Source organism: Eleutherodactylus coqui, chromosome 1, assembly GCF_035609145.1.
Source record: "Eleutherodactylus coqui strain aEleCoq1 chromosome 1, aEleCoq1.hap1, whole genome shotgun sequence".
Taxonomy (NCBI): domain Eukaryota; kingdom Metazoa; phylum Chordata; class Amphibia; order Anura; family Eleutherodactylidae; genus Eleutherodactylus; species Eleutherodactylus coqui.
In genome coordinates this window covers 190,053,870-190,070,546 of record NC_089837.1, presented here as the reverse complement: position 1 = coordinate 190,070,546, position 16,677 = coordinate 190,053,870, and the positions used below count along the sequence as shown (strand labels likewise).

The window sequence follows — 16,677 nt, the reverse complement described above, 5'->3', positions numbered from 1 at the left end:
CATATAGTGGAAGTGCTCTGCAGTCAAATTCTGTGGCAAAATCTGCAGTATTTTTGCATCAAAATCCACACCATGGGTGCAGATTTTGACTAGGAATCAGCAGCGTATCCACAGCTGATTTCAGCATCTAGAGCATGCCACGCACTTCGCATTGCCAGAAGCAAAAGTGCAATGCTAGTAGGGAACCCCATCACCCAACAGCTGCTGGTGAGTACCGCATTACTGGTCAGGTGATGCGGAAGTGGCATCACCTGACCAGCAGCATGTCACTCACTAGCGGCTGCCAGGTGACAGTGTGTGCTGCCAATGCGAAAGTATTCCAAGGTGATGGAAGCACTGTAAAGTGGTCTTTTACTAAATGGAGTAGTATACATGAAGCTCCATGAGCCAGTTATCCAGCCAGTGCCTGTGTATGCACAGATATGAAATGCTTTTCAGTGTATGGAGTGTGGGGGTTACTGCTGGACAAAGAAGTCAAATTCTGAGGAATAATATAGAAGGTGTAAACAAAGAAGGGCTAGATTAGAGAATTTGTTAGGCCTTCCTAAACAGATGTGTTTTTAGAGTATGTTTAAACCATGGCTATTGGGAATTAATCTGATTGTCTGGTGTAGTTCATTAGAGAGGACTGGTGCAGCTCAAGAAAAGCCATGTAAATGGGAGGAACAGACTATGGAAGATGTTAGTCTAAGATCACTAGTAGAACAGAGGGCAGGGGTAAGGCAATAGACAGAGATGAGTCAGAAGACATAGGGCGGGGCAGTACTGTGGAAAGATTTACAGATGAGAGTGATACATTTAAAGAGAAATTTAAGAAAAGGAAACAGCAGGAAATAACCTGTTGCACAAATCAAGTGTTTATGTTAAGCATTTAATTTTTTTTTTGGTGACTTTATTTTGTTAATTTTTGAAGTCAATGGTCTGTATTAAAAAAAAAAGAAACATAGAATCCTTATCCTTAGCATTACAGGGATTCTGTCCTCAGAATGAATGGTTCTAAACAGGCATCATAGCACTCCTCACCACATGACACAGAATCTGAGCATATCTTTGTAAAAATTAGAAGGTTTATGTGAAAACTCACTTTTATATGCTTCTGTGGTGTATTAAAATTGACCTGCCTCGAGTCAAGGAGGCGGGCCGCCTAAGTCTTGTGTCAAGCCTCTTTTCACTTCCCTTCTGTGACTCTGCTGCCACCTTTTGCACAAGCACCAGAATCCGGGCATTGCAAAACATCTCACTCCGCAGTTTAAAGACTTAAGGCCCATTTACATGGAAAGATGTTCACTCAAAATTCGTTTTGATTAACAGTTGTGAGCAATCATCTTTGTATAAGTCTAAGTAGCTAATTAGCTACAAAAGAGTTAATGTAGGCAGAGCGGGATACTGCTGCGATAGCTCCGAGAATAATGCAGCTGTTGTATATATGCAAACAGCTGCTTTGTTCTCAGCGCTTTCTGCTGGTGTCCTGCTGAGAACTGCCAGCAGGATACCAGCTGAAAGAATGCTATCAGCAATGCCCACTGAAGTATCAGCGTGCTGGCTAGAAATGAGCGATGAACGAACAGTGCACGATGGCCGCGTGTTTAGATGCAACGATTATCGCTCAAGAAATGGCTTTTAAGCAAATTTTGAGTGATAATCATTGTGTGTAAATAGGCCTTTAGTGCTCATTCTTGGATGACACAGAGATTAAGTGCAAATTACTGCAGAGTAAGAATGTTGACACAATGTAAGTATTTACCCTGTGACTGTAGGCAGGTGGATTTGCAAACATGGTGGGAGAATAAAAAAGTACGTTTTCATAGTAATGATAAATTTTTCAATTTTTACCAAGTTATGTTCAGGTTGTGTGTCAAGTAGTGAGAAGCACTGTGGTGCCTGCTTAGAATCGACAATTCTGATGACAGAATCCCCTTAAAGAGAATCTGACAGCTCAAACGTGCTGGTTCTATTGAACCTAATAGCTTCCGGCCTTTCAATGTTCACACTGTGGAATTCTACCGTGGAATTCCGCAGTGTGAAGGAAACCGCGGCATGTTCTAATTGCCGCAGAAAAACGTGCGGCCAGCTTCCATTGGGGTCAATGGAAGCAGTCTGTCACGTGATACTTCCTCTGTGCGCACAGTGGAAGTATCATGTGATTACGTGTCACCGCCCGCGTGTCATGCGCTGCACTGTGTCGGCTTGCCCAACGGTATTCGCGCGGCGAGTCCAGAGAGGTGATTATGGGGTCTTTGGGGGACGCCGTGTTGGACTCCACTGTGATATTCTGCTGGAGTCCGACACAGTCACCGGCAGGAGGCCTAAGACCTGCTTCGGAGGAGCACATTTTAACTCCATATTTGATCTGAGTATTGCAAATCCTAATATGTAGCTACTGGTAATAAAAATCTATGTATCCGTTCCCATGGCCATATTTTTCATAGCTGTTATTTTACAAAAGGAAGCACGGCCTACTGCTGTCCATTTTCCCCTTTGTATTGGTATTCTTTTCTATTAGGTAAATAATGGTCAGTATTTGCCCAGAAGAAAATAAAAGCAATGACAGTAAATACAGGGCAAATGCAGATGAACTACTGATGAAATATGTAATGTCATCGGTAACATGAATCCATATTGGGGACGTGCTACAATACGCTCATCTGAAACTGGCCTAATAGAGATTTTAACTCCTTAGTGACCACGCCTGTTTGCGCCTTAATGACAAGGCCAAATTGTCTAAATCTGACCAGTCACTTTAACACAGAATAACTCCGTAAAGGTTTTGCATATCCAAGTAATTCTGACATTCTTTCTTCATTATATATTGTACTTCATTTAGGTGGTAAAAATAGACAGATAGAATTTTTGTATATTTATTTAAAGCGCCAGAATTGGGGAAATTTTGAAAAAATTGTCATTCTTTCACATTTTCAATTGCAATATCTCTGATATGTACAAACATACTGTACAAATTTTTGATGAGATATATATTTCCATGTGTTTAATTTATTCTGGACGCACATTGGAAAAACTTCAGTTCTTTAACCATTTAGGAGACGTACAAATTTAACATTGATTATTAACATTTTGAAGAACATTTTGATTTCCTACACCAAGCCAAGATTGCAAAGGCTCGTAGGTGTCAGAATGAGAGATACCCCCACAAATAACCCCATTTTTAAAAATACACATTTCAAGGTGGATCATCAGTATTTTGAGCCCACAGTTTCTTTTCAAGAATTAATGTGATTTAGAGGAGAAAAAAATTAAATTTCACATACCCAACGTGGCCTAAATATTATGTCGGTATAAACATCGGAGCTCAAATTGAAAGGCACATTAAACTTCAACTGTGTTTTAACTTTTGCGTAATCGCCATTACCCATTGGATAACAGCGATCACGTGACCGAGGACCACTCACTGCGGCCCTCTGTTACTGCTCTAGGCTTTCGGCTACATTAAGTTGCCAGAAGCAAGGAGACTTTATGTTTCCCGGGCCCTCCCTAGCTTCTGCGTTTGTGTCAGCCACTTTGCTAATGGGCGAATGAGCTGAAGTTGGGGAAAGGTCGGCAGATGAAGATCTCGTCGGGGGACATCACCGGATCACCGTAAGTAATTTCACCTCCCCTCATGAATTAGATCCGTGATGGGAGGTGAAACTTTAACTTTTTTTTACTTTTACGTGATCACCGTTTTCCAATAGAAAAGGGCGATCAAGTGACCAGGGACCGCGTACCACGGCCCCCCCGTGAAATCTCCAGGCTCTTTGCTACGTTTGGTAGCTAGGAGCAGGGAGTTTTTAAACTATCCTGGCAATCCGCGGCTTTTGCACATGCGTCCATCATTTTGGCGGCAGGCACATATATATGTGAGAGGGGAGATGAAACAAACTTTTTTTTTTACTTTACATAATTGCTGTTATCCTTTGGAGAGCAGCGAACATGTGACCAGGAACAGCATACGGCAGCTCCTGGTAACATCTCTCTGTTCTCGGCTACACATGTTAGCAGGGAGCCAGAGAGATTTGTGAATTTCCCGGGCCGCGGCCTTCTGTGCATGCGCCCAACATATGACGTCTGGTACACATGCACAGAAGGCGCTGTTGAGACCGGGAGGCCAGAATGCCATAGGACATCATGGAGGACAGGGTGAGTACTTTCAGCTGCCCTGAAATCTGCCCAGCTGAATCTTTAACTGTTTATTTTATTAAAATTTCAATTGATTATCATATGATCGCCGGCATTCGGGAAATGCTGGCGATCATGTGACTGGGGGTGTCCCGTGGCCTGGGATGATAATTCCAGGTTGCTGGCTACCTCGGGTAACCAGCAGCATGAGCCTGTCATGTCCAGAGCTTGCGGGGTTTTAATCCCTGCAGGGAGAATATTTTTACGTCCCTGGGGATTAAAGCCCAGCTAGCCAGGACATAGAAAGGCAATGGGATGGTCACTAAAGGGGTTAAGAATGGATACGTTGTTTTGCATTTATATTAGTTCAAAACTTTCTAAAGCCATAGCCTTAAAATTAATCTGCAAAATTAGTAGTGCAATCTGAACCACAGCAATATTTCTATAGTGCCTCATGAGCATGGTATAGATCTTCAATACGGTGCTAATTTATCATATAGAGATTTCCATATCAATTATTACCACTTGAGCCCATGGTCTGTGTACAGCATATGGATGTGTAGAGACCTTTATATACTTACTGTATTCTGTTCTTGAAGTTACCGTTTTTTGCCTGGTCAAGACAAACCCTGTCCATATGCTCTATTAGTACATAATGATCTCAATGAGCTGGGTCTCTTAAGTAGGAGCAGCTTAAATCCTGGTTGGCTCAAGCTATCCTTGTATTACCCGGGCAGACATTTGTCTGAATGACTACAAGGTATTGTCACAGAAATGCCTGGCTGGCTGGGACTTCCATGACCAAATCAGCGGTTTGACAGGGTGTTGGGAACAGGACCAAGGGCGATTGGCCAATTGCTCTAGGGGCTGCATTTTTGAGTGGGTAGTCTCAATTTAAAAAAAAAAAAAAAAGGGTTTTCTATTTTCATAGAGAATTTGCAGCATTTGCACAAGCTGTACAAAAGTCATGTATAGTACTACAATTTTCATGTAGTTGTGTGCATCAGCTTATTATACTACCTTGTGTACTTCAGAACTCTTCCCCAGCTATGCACTGCCATATATTATGTAGAGCTGACCAGATTATTGACGGTTATTGTAAAAAAAAAAAAAACAATAAGCAATGACCGGAAAGAGTCAAAAACTGTACCAGCAAATAAATATATTTATCAGCAGGGATGAGCCGACCTTCATGACATGCTATGTAGAAGGCTGTGGATGATTTGATATTATAGTAATATCTAGTGGGTGTTATTAGCTTTCCAGCACTTGTAACACAGTATTCATCGTTATCAGACAGTCTTCTATGTAAAAAGAGTTGCTGACAAGCCAATACTGGTGCACACATCCCAATCTGTCCTCGCAGTACTGATACAGTATAGTGTCCAGGAAACCTTCCTGTAAATATTTGTATATAGGCTCTGTAAAGCTAAACCGCCACACACTCTACTGTATCATGTTCAGCTATTATAGAACTCAGAAAATATGCAAACAAGGAGTGATTCACCGCCGGCAGGATTGTTCCCCCGCAACGGGTACTCTATGAACTCCACCCGTCACATACTGCACGGGTCGTATATTACCAGTGACATAGGGGCAACATTCAGATTTTGTTGCATCCCTACAAGTATGGCTCTGTAAAAAGAGAAGGGAAAAAAAACACAACCAACAAACCTGAACTAGGAGGGAACCTGTAGGACGGGTCAAACCTGCTATAAGCTAGGATGCTTTTTCAAAATGGGAACACATACATGCAACGTCACCAAACTTCAGCTGTTTTTTTCTGGGCCTGTTGGTGTCCACAAACAGTGCAATACCTTACTAAGGTAAAAATACCCCTGCGGTATTATACGTGACCCCAATGTCCCCACCTGCATGTAATACATTAGTAATACTGCAAGTAGTAAACAGCTCCACGTAGGGGGTATTGAAAAGAAAGAAAACAGCAAAACTAAGCAATTACTAAACTTCGTAGTTATCCTACCCCGTTTCCCTGAAATAAGACTTACCTTGAAAATAAGACTTAGGCCGCCTGCAGACGGGTGGAAATTCCGCGGCGGGATTTCCCTGCGGAATTTCCGCCCATGGAAGCTGCCATAGAATTGAGTTAGCAAACACAATCCTAGGCAGATGGCCGCGTGAAATCTCGTGCGGCAAACAAATCGCGGCATGCTCTATTTCGAGCCCCGCACAGAAACGTCACTCCCCGGCCGCCAGCTCAGCAGCCGGCACATAAAAGAGCCGGGGCCGCGAGAGCAGGTGAGTGACACACTGCTCTCTGCAGATGTTCGGGTCGGGTCCCGCTGCAAGAATTCTCGCAGCCGGATCGGACCCGGCCGTTTGCAGGCAGCCTTAGTGTGATTTTCAGGATTTTTGAGGATGCTTGAAATATAAGCCTACTCGAAAAAATAAGCCTTAGTTACCGTTTGTTAATGTAAATAGTGTCCAGGCAGCTATACATGTAAAAAAGTAAAATCTTTTGGGGAAAAATTAACATAAGACCCTGTCTTATTTTCAGGGAAACAGGGTACTACCTGGTACTACTACCACCATCCATGTGTGCGCTGTATTCTGCTCACTGATACTCCCATCCACGTGCATACTGAATTCAACCTACTACGCCATCCACATTCGCACAGTGTTCTGCCTTCATGTTCACAATGTATTCAGCCCACTCATACTCCATCCACATGTGCTGTATTCTGCCTACTACCACCCCATCCACATGCATACTGATTCAAACCTATTACTCTACCCCATCTACATGTGCTATATTCTGCCTACTATTACCTCATCCACGTGTGTGCTTTTATTTAACCTACTCGTACCCCATCCACACGAGTGTGCTATATTCTACCTACTACTACCCCACCCACACGTGTGCTCTGTATTTTGCCTACTACCATACCATCCACATATGCACATTTTTGAACCTACAACCACCTAATCCACATGCTTGCTTTAAGTACTACCCCATTCATATGTGCACTGTATTCTGCCTACTACCACCCCATCCATGTGTGCACTTTTTTGAACCTACTTGTACCCCATCCACATTTGCGCTGTATTCAACGTACTTATACTCCAACCACGAAAGCACTTTTTTGAACCTACGCGTACCCCATCCTTATTTGCGCTGTATTCAATGTACTACTACTCCATCCACCTGTGTGCTATATTCTGTATACTACTACCCCATTTACATGTATGCTGTATTCAACCTACTGCCCCATCCAGCTGTGTGCTACATTCTGCGTACTACCTACCTATCCACAGGTGTGCTGGACCTACTACTACCCCATCCACCTGTGTGCTATATTCTGTATACTACTACCCCCATTAACATATGTGCTGTATTCAACCTACTGCCCCATCCACCTGTGTGCTATATTCTGTATACTACTACCCCATTTACATGTATGCTGTATTCAACCTACTGCCCCATCCAGCTGTGTGCTATATTCTGCGTACTACCTACCTATCCACAGGTGTGCTGGACCTACTAGTACCCCATCTACATGTGTGCTGTACCTGATTACTATTACCCCCACCCATATGACTATTACGCCCATCCATCAGCCTACTACTCCCCCCATCTCTCAGGTGGGATGGAACTACGGATGCAGAGCCTCGGTATCCCGGCACACGGAGAGCGGGGACTTCATTAGGAAACTAGTGATGAGTAATAAGTGTGGGAGAACTCACGGTGGTGGAGCAGGAGGAGGACGCCGTGTACACCCGGGTCACCATCTTCACGGGTTCCACCTCCGATCTCTCGCCGAGCCCAACAGATGGTTCTCCTGCCGATCACACAGTCACACGATGAGGACACCGGGGTGCGCGTCCCTAGTGCACCGGCCAGCACTCCGCTCAGCTCCGCCCAGGCCGGGGAGGTGTGGCCGGGCAAAGGGCGCAGAGCTGCTAGTCCGGCTGCACATCGCTACATTAGCTGCCATCGTCTCACTAGTGTCACCGCGCAGAGCCGGGGGGGGGATCATTAACCGCGGATATGTACAGCTTATTATCTAATGTACCGATGGCGCTTTACATCTTCTCATATACGAGTATGTACTGCCACCTTCTGGACACCTACGGCATTGCAGCGTATTGTGAACTGTAAATTGGATCACCAATGGTGACCCTAAGGGCTTCCACAGACCAATGTATGCGCAAATACACTCGCCACATTCACGACCTTCACCTTCAATTTTTTTAAACCTGTCATAGACTATTATGGCAGCTTTCTGCAGAACACACAGAAAAATAGGGCAGGTCCTATCTTTTCTCGCCTGCAGGATTTGCACGCGAGAAACACGCTCATGACAACAAACCCATTGAAATCAATAGGTTCGCTTCATCACATTTTGTGCCTTGCGAAATGCGCAAATCTGGTACGAATACGAACCCCATTCTTTTGAATAGGGTCATACATATGAGCAATATTTATTTCCCACGCAGTCCTAATGACCTATCATTGGGAGTGGCATTCCCTTGGAATGCGTCACATCACCCATTGGTTACAATAAGGCTGGCACAGCATTGCACGGCGTGCGAGGAGCACGAGAGTGCGATGCGAGGCGTACCCATTAAAAAGCCGCAGCGGAGGAGCACTACTTTCCTGAATTGCTGCAAGGCAGTTTCAACACAAAAACGCATCACATTTTCGGTGGCATCACACGCTTCACGACCCAATATCGCACTCGCCTGTGTGAAATTAGCCTAAGGGCAGATTCAGACTAGTGTGGTTTTCTCGCCTTATTCTGCCGTGATAATCACGGCCGTATAACAGGACAAAACAAAACTACTGATCTCTATTAGAGATGAGTGAGTATACTCGCTAAGGCACATTACTCAAGCGAGTAGTGCCTTAGCCGAGTATCTCCACGCTCGTCTCGGGGGCCGGTGCGGGTGACAGGTGAGTTGCGGCGGGGAGCGGGAGGGGCAGGGAGAGATCTCCCCTCCGTTTCTCCCCGCTCTCACCCGCAGTTCCCCCCCCCCCCCCCCCCGCATCTTTAGAGACGAGCGGGGAGATACTCGGCTAAGCCACTACTCGCTCGAGTAATGTGCCTTAGCGAGTATACTCACTCAGCTCTATTAGATTTCAGTGGTTTGGTTTTCACCACCTCTATCTTTCCTGCACGTAGTTAAACTAGGTGTGGGGAAGATCGGGCAGCCCCTGCCTTTCCGCCTCTTTTTTCAAACTCCTGCACACTAGTGCGGCGTTTGAACTGCCAGCGAGGGAAAATAAATCTCTCTTGTTCAGGCACAGCTACGGTCCGTACTACCGTGCGTAGTAGCACTTACGGTGGTGTGAATCTGCCCTTATGCAAGTGATTCCGAGGGTGTTTTTTCATGACACATTGTACTTTGCTAGTGGTGAATTTTGGTCCATAATATGTTTTTCGCTTATTTATAAGAAAAAAAAAACCACATTTTTGAAAAATTTGCACTTTTTAAAATTAATATTTTTTTCTGCTTATAGGACAGATAATCATACTACGTAACATCGTTAATAAACATTTATCATGTGTGCTGTATGTTGGCACCATTTTGAAAGCGTCTTTTTATTTTGGATGTCAGAAAGCGTGTTTTTTATTTGATGAAAATATTCAAATTCTATTTTTTAAGGCACCAAATCAGTTCTGAGGTGACTTTGAGAAGCTACATATTAGAAAACCCCATGAATCAGCACATTTTAAAAAGTGCACCCCTCGAAGTTTTCAAAATGGCCTTTACAAGTTCTATTAACTTTTTGAGCTCATTCACACAGCCGTGCTTTCACTGCGTATTACACCCACGATGCACGCCCGCGTAGTACACGGGGAATGGAGTCAATGAATGCACAATGATTTGATCCATTCATTGCATATAGATACACAATTCCCATTCTATGGGTCAGTGCAGTTACAGCAATACCAAATTTACCGTATTTTTTGGACTGTAAGTCGCACCCCGGGTTTAGAAAACAGAAGATAGGAAAAAATATTTCATATTACTTTAAACATCCCTAGGGGTCTAACAAAATGGAGTGGCTACTGTCATTACCTTTGTTTAGAAAAGGTGGGTAATAGTTAACAGTCATCTCCTACTAATCCTAGTCTGTCCATTCAAACAATGGCTCAAGAACATATATTCACATTATACACATTTACAGCACTGCTGCACGTACATTGTACATGCGTATAGCACACACACAGCACTGCAGCATGGAATGTTGTAGGTCCAATGATACCCAGACTGTTTCTTCAGGAAGCATAGACACTTTATTATCCCGCTACATATGTGTGTTCAGTAGAATCGTTTCCAAAAGACTGAACCAATAACAAAAGGAAATGTACTCTCTTATACAATGCACACAAAGACATTCCTTCGTTATCTGAAAGTACACTAGTTACATAACACTATAGTATTACACAAGTGCGGAATAATATTCTTCATACAAACTGCTGTCTCATTCCATTGCCTTTAAATAAGCATATTTTCACCCTCCATTTTACAACACCCACCATCTTACTTCCGTTAATTCTTTTCTATCCAAATCCCATTTACCACATTTTCCCCTTCGATACTCAATATATCTATAGAGCATCAGCTTTTTGGTTTGATGATTGATGATTATCCATTCAGTCGCATCCGACCTTTGGTCACTTTACGGATCAACATTCTCCATGCATTTCTGTCTTTCAGTTCGGCGATTGACATGTCTGTGGTGGCCTTGATTGTACCTAGCCATCTTGTTCTTTGTTGTCCTTCCTCTGGATCAACAAGGGGGAGTGGAACAGGTTTAACTGGATGGACATTGTTTTCTTTCAGCCTAAAATACTGTGTTACTATGATCTTCTCTTTCCACCGACCTTGCCAAGCATCAATACTGCTTCCAGTGAGTTAGCACGCATCACATGGCCAAAAAAGAGAGACACTGTTTGATTTTGCCCTCTAGTGATATTTTTGGTTTGACGCCATCTAACACTCCTTTGTTCTTTGTCATGACAGTCCAAAGTATCTGTAGCATTCTCCTCCAGCACCATAGCTCATATGCGCCAATTTTTCTTCTGACGTTTTTGTGAGCATTCAACTTTTGCAATCATACATTGTTATGCGAAGGATGATGGCATTGACCTGTCTGTTTTTTGTTGCCATGGTAATATCCTTGATTTTCCAAATCTTTTCTATTCCTTGCATTGCAATCCTACTAAGTGTAATCCGTCTATTGATCTCAGGTCCAAATTGCCCGTTGCGATAGATTTTGGATCCAAGAAAGATTAAATCCTATATTGACTCGAACTCCTTGTTGTTGATCCTTATGTTCACTGAACCGTTGCTTACCTCAGTCATGACTTTTGTTTTCTTGCTGTTGAGGTACAGTCCCAGGCATTCGCTTTTATATATCGTTGGATAAGGTACGTATTCCAGGTTCCTTTCAGCAAGCAGGGTTATTTCATCTGCATGTCAAAGGTTTTTGATGTTTCTACTAATCGATTTTAACACTGATTTTCAATTTGTCTAAGTTGCATCGCCTCATGATCGTTTTTGCGTACAGATTGAAAAGGACTGGTGGTAGAATGCAGCCTTGCCATACGCCTTTCTCAATTCCGAACCAATCCGTGTTTCCATAAGCTGTCCTGACTGTTGCTTCTTGGTTGTTGTAAACCAACATTATAAGCTGTTCAATATGTTTTGGACACCCGTTTGCTTCAGACACTTCCAAAGCTTGTCATGCTCAACACAATCGAATGCTTTGCTGTAGTCGATGAAACACGTGTACATGTCACTTTGATACTCCCAAAACACTGGTTTGAGCAGTTCAACTGCTATGTGATCAATGCTCGGAGCTTTCCTCTTTAGTAGTTTTTTCAGGGCCCATGTGACTTCTTCCTCCTGCCTGGTTTTTGTTCTACTTGATGTACCTGATCCAACGAGTTGTCTGCTTGATTGCCTGCATTTTGGTTTAGGGGTCAATATTCCATAAGGTCATGACATGAGCAGCAGTTTTCCTTTCTACTGTACCAGTAATAGTAGCATAAGTATGGGTAGTAAACAAGGCAAGAGAGTACATACTGCCAGAATAAGTAACCGTGCTCACTAACCCTCCCAAAAACTAAGAACTACCTCCCAAACAAATCATTAGGATTTCACCCATTTCAGGTCTGAACCGGGAAATGTCTGTTATTTCTTCAATAACTTTCCCTTCATCATCAATTTGGAGACAGCAATTTGTAATATTAAATTTGCAACATACACCTCCTTCAGATGCTAACAGATAATTAACCCAAGCGATTCTGATATTTCAGAGTGTGTCTGATTATTCTATTTTGCAAGTATCTTTAAAGCTTTTGCAGTCTTATTGGTTATAATCTCTACTACTGCCTGCAGTCTAATTATACCATTAAGTATATATATAGGAGTCCTATATCCCCATAAGCCATCTTCGCCCATGAAGCACAGTCATAGTATTGGATAATTCTTTCAGCGGGCCATTCATGATTTTTCCAGCTACCTATTCTCAAGTCCCTTCTTGCCATGTAGAATTGATCTATAAACACTGGTACTCCCAATGATTCTCCCTGTCTCACAAACAGAAAAAAGAATAAGGGCCTTATAGTAGTAGCCAAGACACATAAGCCCTGCCACATTTTGGGCAGTATAGTGTAAGCCTTTCTTCCACATATCCAACACAACACTGAGGAAATTTCCAAAACTACATCCAGGGATATGTCTGATCAGGCTCTCGCTGTTTTTGTAAAATTCTGGAAAGGGCTAATGGAGGGGTCAGTATGTGGATTGTGAGTTCTCATTATGAATCATCAGGCCTATGCACGTCAATCCCCCCGTGGAAACATTGTATTTGGGGCCTATCCTGGAGATACAATTTTTTTTGAATTATGGAAGTGTCAGGAATCCACTCAGCTTTTCCCCTTCTTTGTTTTCTTTCTTCTTTCCCTAACATCAACAGAGAACCCTAACTGTCACCTTCGCCATGAGGATTACTTCCGCAAGGATGTATGCCCATATGACCCACCATCATGTCCATATCTCCTGCATCATCCCTTCCTACAGTTAGGTGAAGTCGAGGACAAGGAAAATATATCACAACACATTACATTACCCTAAGATTAATTTGGATAACTGTTCAAAGAAGTGTACCTTGTAGTTTGTTGTGGAATACTTTCCCTGTCTGTCCATACGTACATACCTGTTAGGCTTGTGGAACGCAATACAACAGTAGCTTAAAACCTAGTAGACTGCAAGCAACATCAGCAATATTTGGAGGAGAACTTGTTTTATATCCATAATCCATTCTCCTATCGACTTAAAGTAATTTGATGCATTACACATGAAAAAGTGTCACTCCCCCAGGAATCTTGCTTCTGCTCGTGTTCTTTCAACCACTTGTCTCTCATTTCTTATTTCTTCAAGATGAAGGTTTAATAAAGTGTCATGTGACATGAAATAGTTGTCACATTTTTTTGTGCACCGTGTCCTGTTTTTGCACCTACTATGTTTTGATATGAAATAAAATGGTGTTTTTAATTCTGAATAACTAGGAGTGCCGCCTTTTCATCTTTCCTTTCTGGGTACTTTGACCAATTGGCATGGGTTGTGGGTGCATACCATGCATCCTTGTATAAACCAGGTCACAGCAGTGTTGAACCCTGGGGCAAACCCAGCAGTGGACACTAGACCACACATTGCCTCCTGACATTAATGGGTCGACCCACAGCCATGATGTGACATCATGGAGAAGAGCGTGCGGAGAAAACACAGGAGTTTACCCTTCCTCTAAATCACATCAGTGTTCTGTTCACTCCTGTCTTTCACCACTCTTCCTTTTCTCTCTTTCAGGCCTGTTCCTGAAATTTAAGCAACTGAGAAATATCCATACCCGCTTCAGGTGCAACCAGCTTAATCTCGGTCAAGGGGAGTCGGGCTGCTTCTTTGGCTGCTGTGTCTAGGGAGTCACTTTCTTTGTTCAAAAGGTTTTTATTGGAACAGAGGGTAAACAATACACATTTCAAGATGCTTTTCATATTTTGATGCATTACAGATATATATGAACTTTAAGGTGCATCCGCTTTCCGGCTCCCCCTCTCTCCTCCATGGAGCCTACCAGTGATCTCTCTCTGTCTCTTTTTTTCTTTTAAAGTGAAAACTCCGTCCCCCTTCGTGTTAGGGGTCCAGGAGGAGGTGGGAGACAAACAAACAAACAAAACAGAAAAATATATAACCAAAAATAGTGCTCCGAGGAGCGAGATAGTGGGTTGGAAGGGATTGGGCGGGAGGGGAAGGGGGGGAAGGGGGTGTGGGCTGCTAGAAGCTAAGGTTATAACATCGCCGTTTCATATTTCAGTTGTCGTGCTATGTGCTTCCTGACCGGGGATCGGGTTTCTAATGAGACGCGTCTCCTCCCTTCTGTTCCAGGAGCTGGCCGTCTCACCCCACATCCTGTGGTTCAATATTTGTGTGTTGTCTACCCGTAACCACCCGTGATCGGGTAATCCACTCCCCCATTCCGGGGGAAGACCTAAAGTCCAGCCATGGCCGCCAGGTTGCATAGAACCTCTCCACCAGGGCCTCCTCCTCCGCCCTCATTTCCTCATACCTGGCCAACGTGTTCATTGCCTCCACCCAATGGATTTTTGCCGGTCCCGTGGTGGCTCTCCAGAACCTTGGGATAATTTGCCTGACTGCCAGAATAAAGAATCCCAATAGACCTTTTCTTACATGCGCTATGGTAGGGAGTCACTTTCTTGGTGTAAGACTGGACCTTGATGACAACTACTTGTACAAAGCTTTAGCTTTTCCCAAACAACAAAGACCCTGCTTTGCGTTCTAGATTGGTTTGCCCAATGATCCAACAAAATTTCCACTGCGCTACAAGGGTGCAAAATTGAATCCGATTCCAAAATCGTAACTTGAGTCGGTGCAGACATTAACAGTCTTACCTTAGGCCAGTCCGTACACTTCAGCGAGTGCCATCAACTCCAGCCTCCTGAGCAGACATCCCAGGAAGAGAGTTGGTCTTTCTCTCCTACAATTACCAGTTTGGTTATCATTGCACAACCTGTTCTGTTTGTCTATTTTCATAATTTCCAGAACCATCTACAAAAAATTCAAAACCTGGTTTAGCACTTGGTTCATATTTAACATGTTCAAATCCAGGGATTTTGTGCACCCTGTTGGAGAATCAACTAGGTATATTTCTCTTATTTAAAGGTGAATGCGAACAAACACTGACAGGACTCCAGCAGGGAGACCCAAAGAAAGGGTTTTCTACATCCATAACTATAAAATGAGTGGCAATATGGGGCTAGCCTTTTTCTACTCTCTTTTTGACTGGACATTGTGGAGTATTACAAGAAGTGGTTTCTTTTTATGGCACCGGCCTGTAGTAGGGCATGAATTGCCACTTCAATGGCTGCCTTTTGTGCAGGACTAAGGGGGCAGTAAGGCACATGAGGAAACACAGCCCCTTCCCTCATCTCGACCAAGAAAGGTGGGACTGAAAGCTTCCCAATATAAGTCTTACCAGTTGCCCATAGCGTCTGTCAGATCTGAGTAAGCTGGGCTATATTTGCAGGGGCATGGACTTGTTAGCTTTTTCCAAGAAGACAAAAGCTTTTAACAAGCAAATTAACTATTCATCCACCTCAGAGCCAAGGGTGACAGCACTATCAAGTGAGAAGTGGATAGTGGCTTGCAAGGCTTGTAGTACATTCACGCCAAGCAGATTTACAAGTTACTAGGAATTGTGTTACAATCTTATACATCAATATCTGCATTAGGAATAGGAGTTTAAACAACATTTTTAAGACCCTTAGTTTTACTTTCCTTTATTCCAGACAATTATGGTTTTGAGGTTCAATGTCATGGTCTGCCCCTAATAAATTGACTGAGCAGGTCTTGAACACCTTAAGGCCTCCTTCACACGGGCGACACTGCATCGCTGCAAGAAAATTGCAGTGATATCGCATCGCTGCACCGTGCGATATTGCTGAGATTTTCTCGCAGCAATACCGCGATTTTGTAGCGCTACAAAGTCGCATGTGATGCTACAAAATTGCGCAACTTTGTAGTGTCACGTGCAAGGATTTTCGGGGGAGCTTGAAATATAAGCCCTACCCCGAAAATAAGCTGTAACTAAAGGAGAAAAAAAAAAGTATACATCACCTCTTCCACCCTGTCTGGGGCGCCGCTGTATCTTCTCCCCAGGTCCCGGCACTCATCTTCTTCTTCATCTTCTGACCGGAGATTGAAAAATCCCCGGCTGCTGGAAGCGCTGGCTGCGATTGGCTGACACTTAGCCAATCACAGCCAGTGCTCGAAGAATGGCTGTGATTGGTTCAATCACTGCCATTCATTGAGCACTTGCTGTGATTGGCTAAGTGTCAGCCAATCACAGCCAGCGCTTCCAGGAGGCGGGGATTTTTGAATCCCCATCCAAAAGAGAAGAAGAAGATCAGTGCAGGACCTGGGGAGAAGATGCGGCCTGGCTGACAGCGCGGGAGAGGTGATGTATGTGTGGGTTTTTTTTCCAGCAGTTAGGGCTTAGATTACAGCTTTCAC

The 16,677-nt window shown here is 43.6% G+C and overlaps 1 protein-coding gene across 1 annotated transcript in view; it reads right to left on the bottom strand.

The window, feature by feature from the left end:
• SH3BGRL2 (SH3 domain binding glutamate rich protein like 2) overlaps positions 1-8,022 on the bottom strand; it is a 38,699-nt gene extending 30,677 nt beyond the window's left edge. Inside the window, exon 1 of the mRNA XM_066604899.1 lies at positions 7,819-8,022. Within this exon, the coding sequence (XP_066460996.1) occupies positions 7,819-7,863 (45 nt within the window). The 5' untranslated portion in view covers positions 7,864-8,022. The remainder of the gene's footprint in view (positions 1-7,818) is intronic.
• Between the last annotated feature and the right edge of the window lie 8,655 nt (positions 8,023-16,677).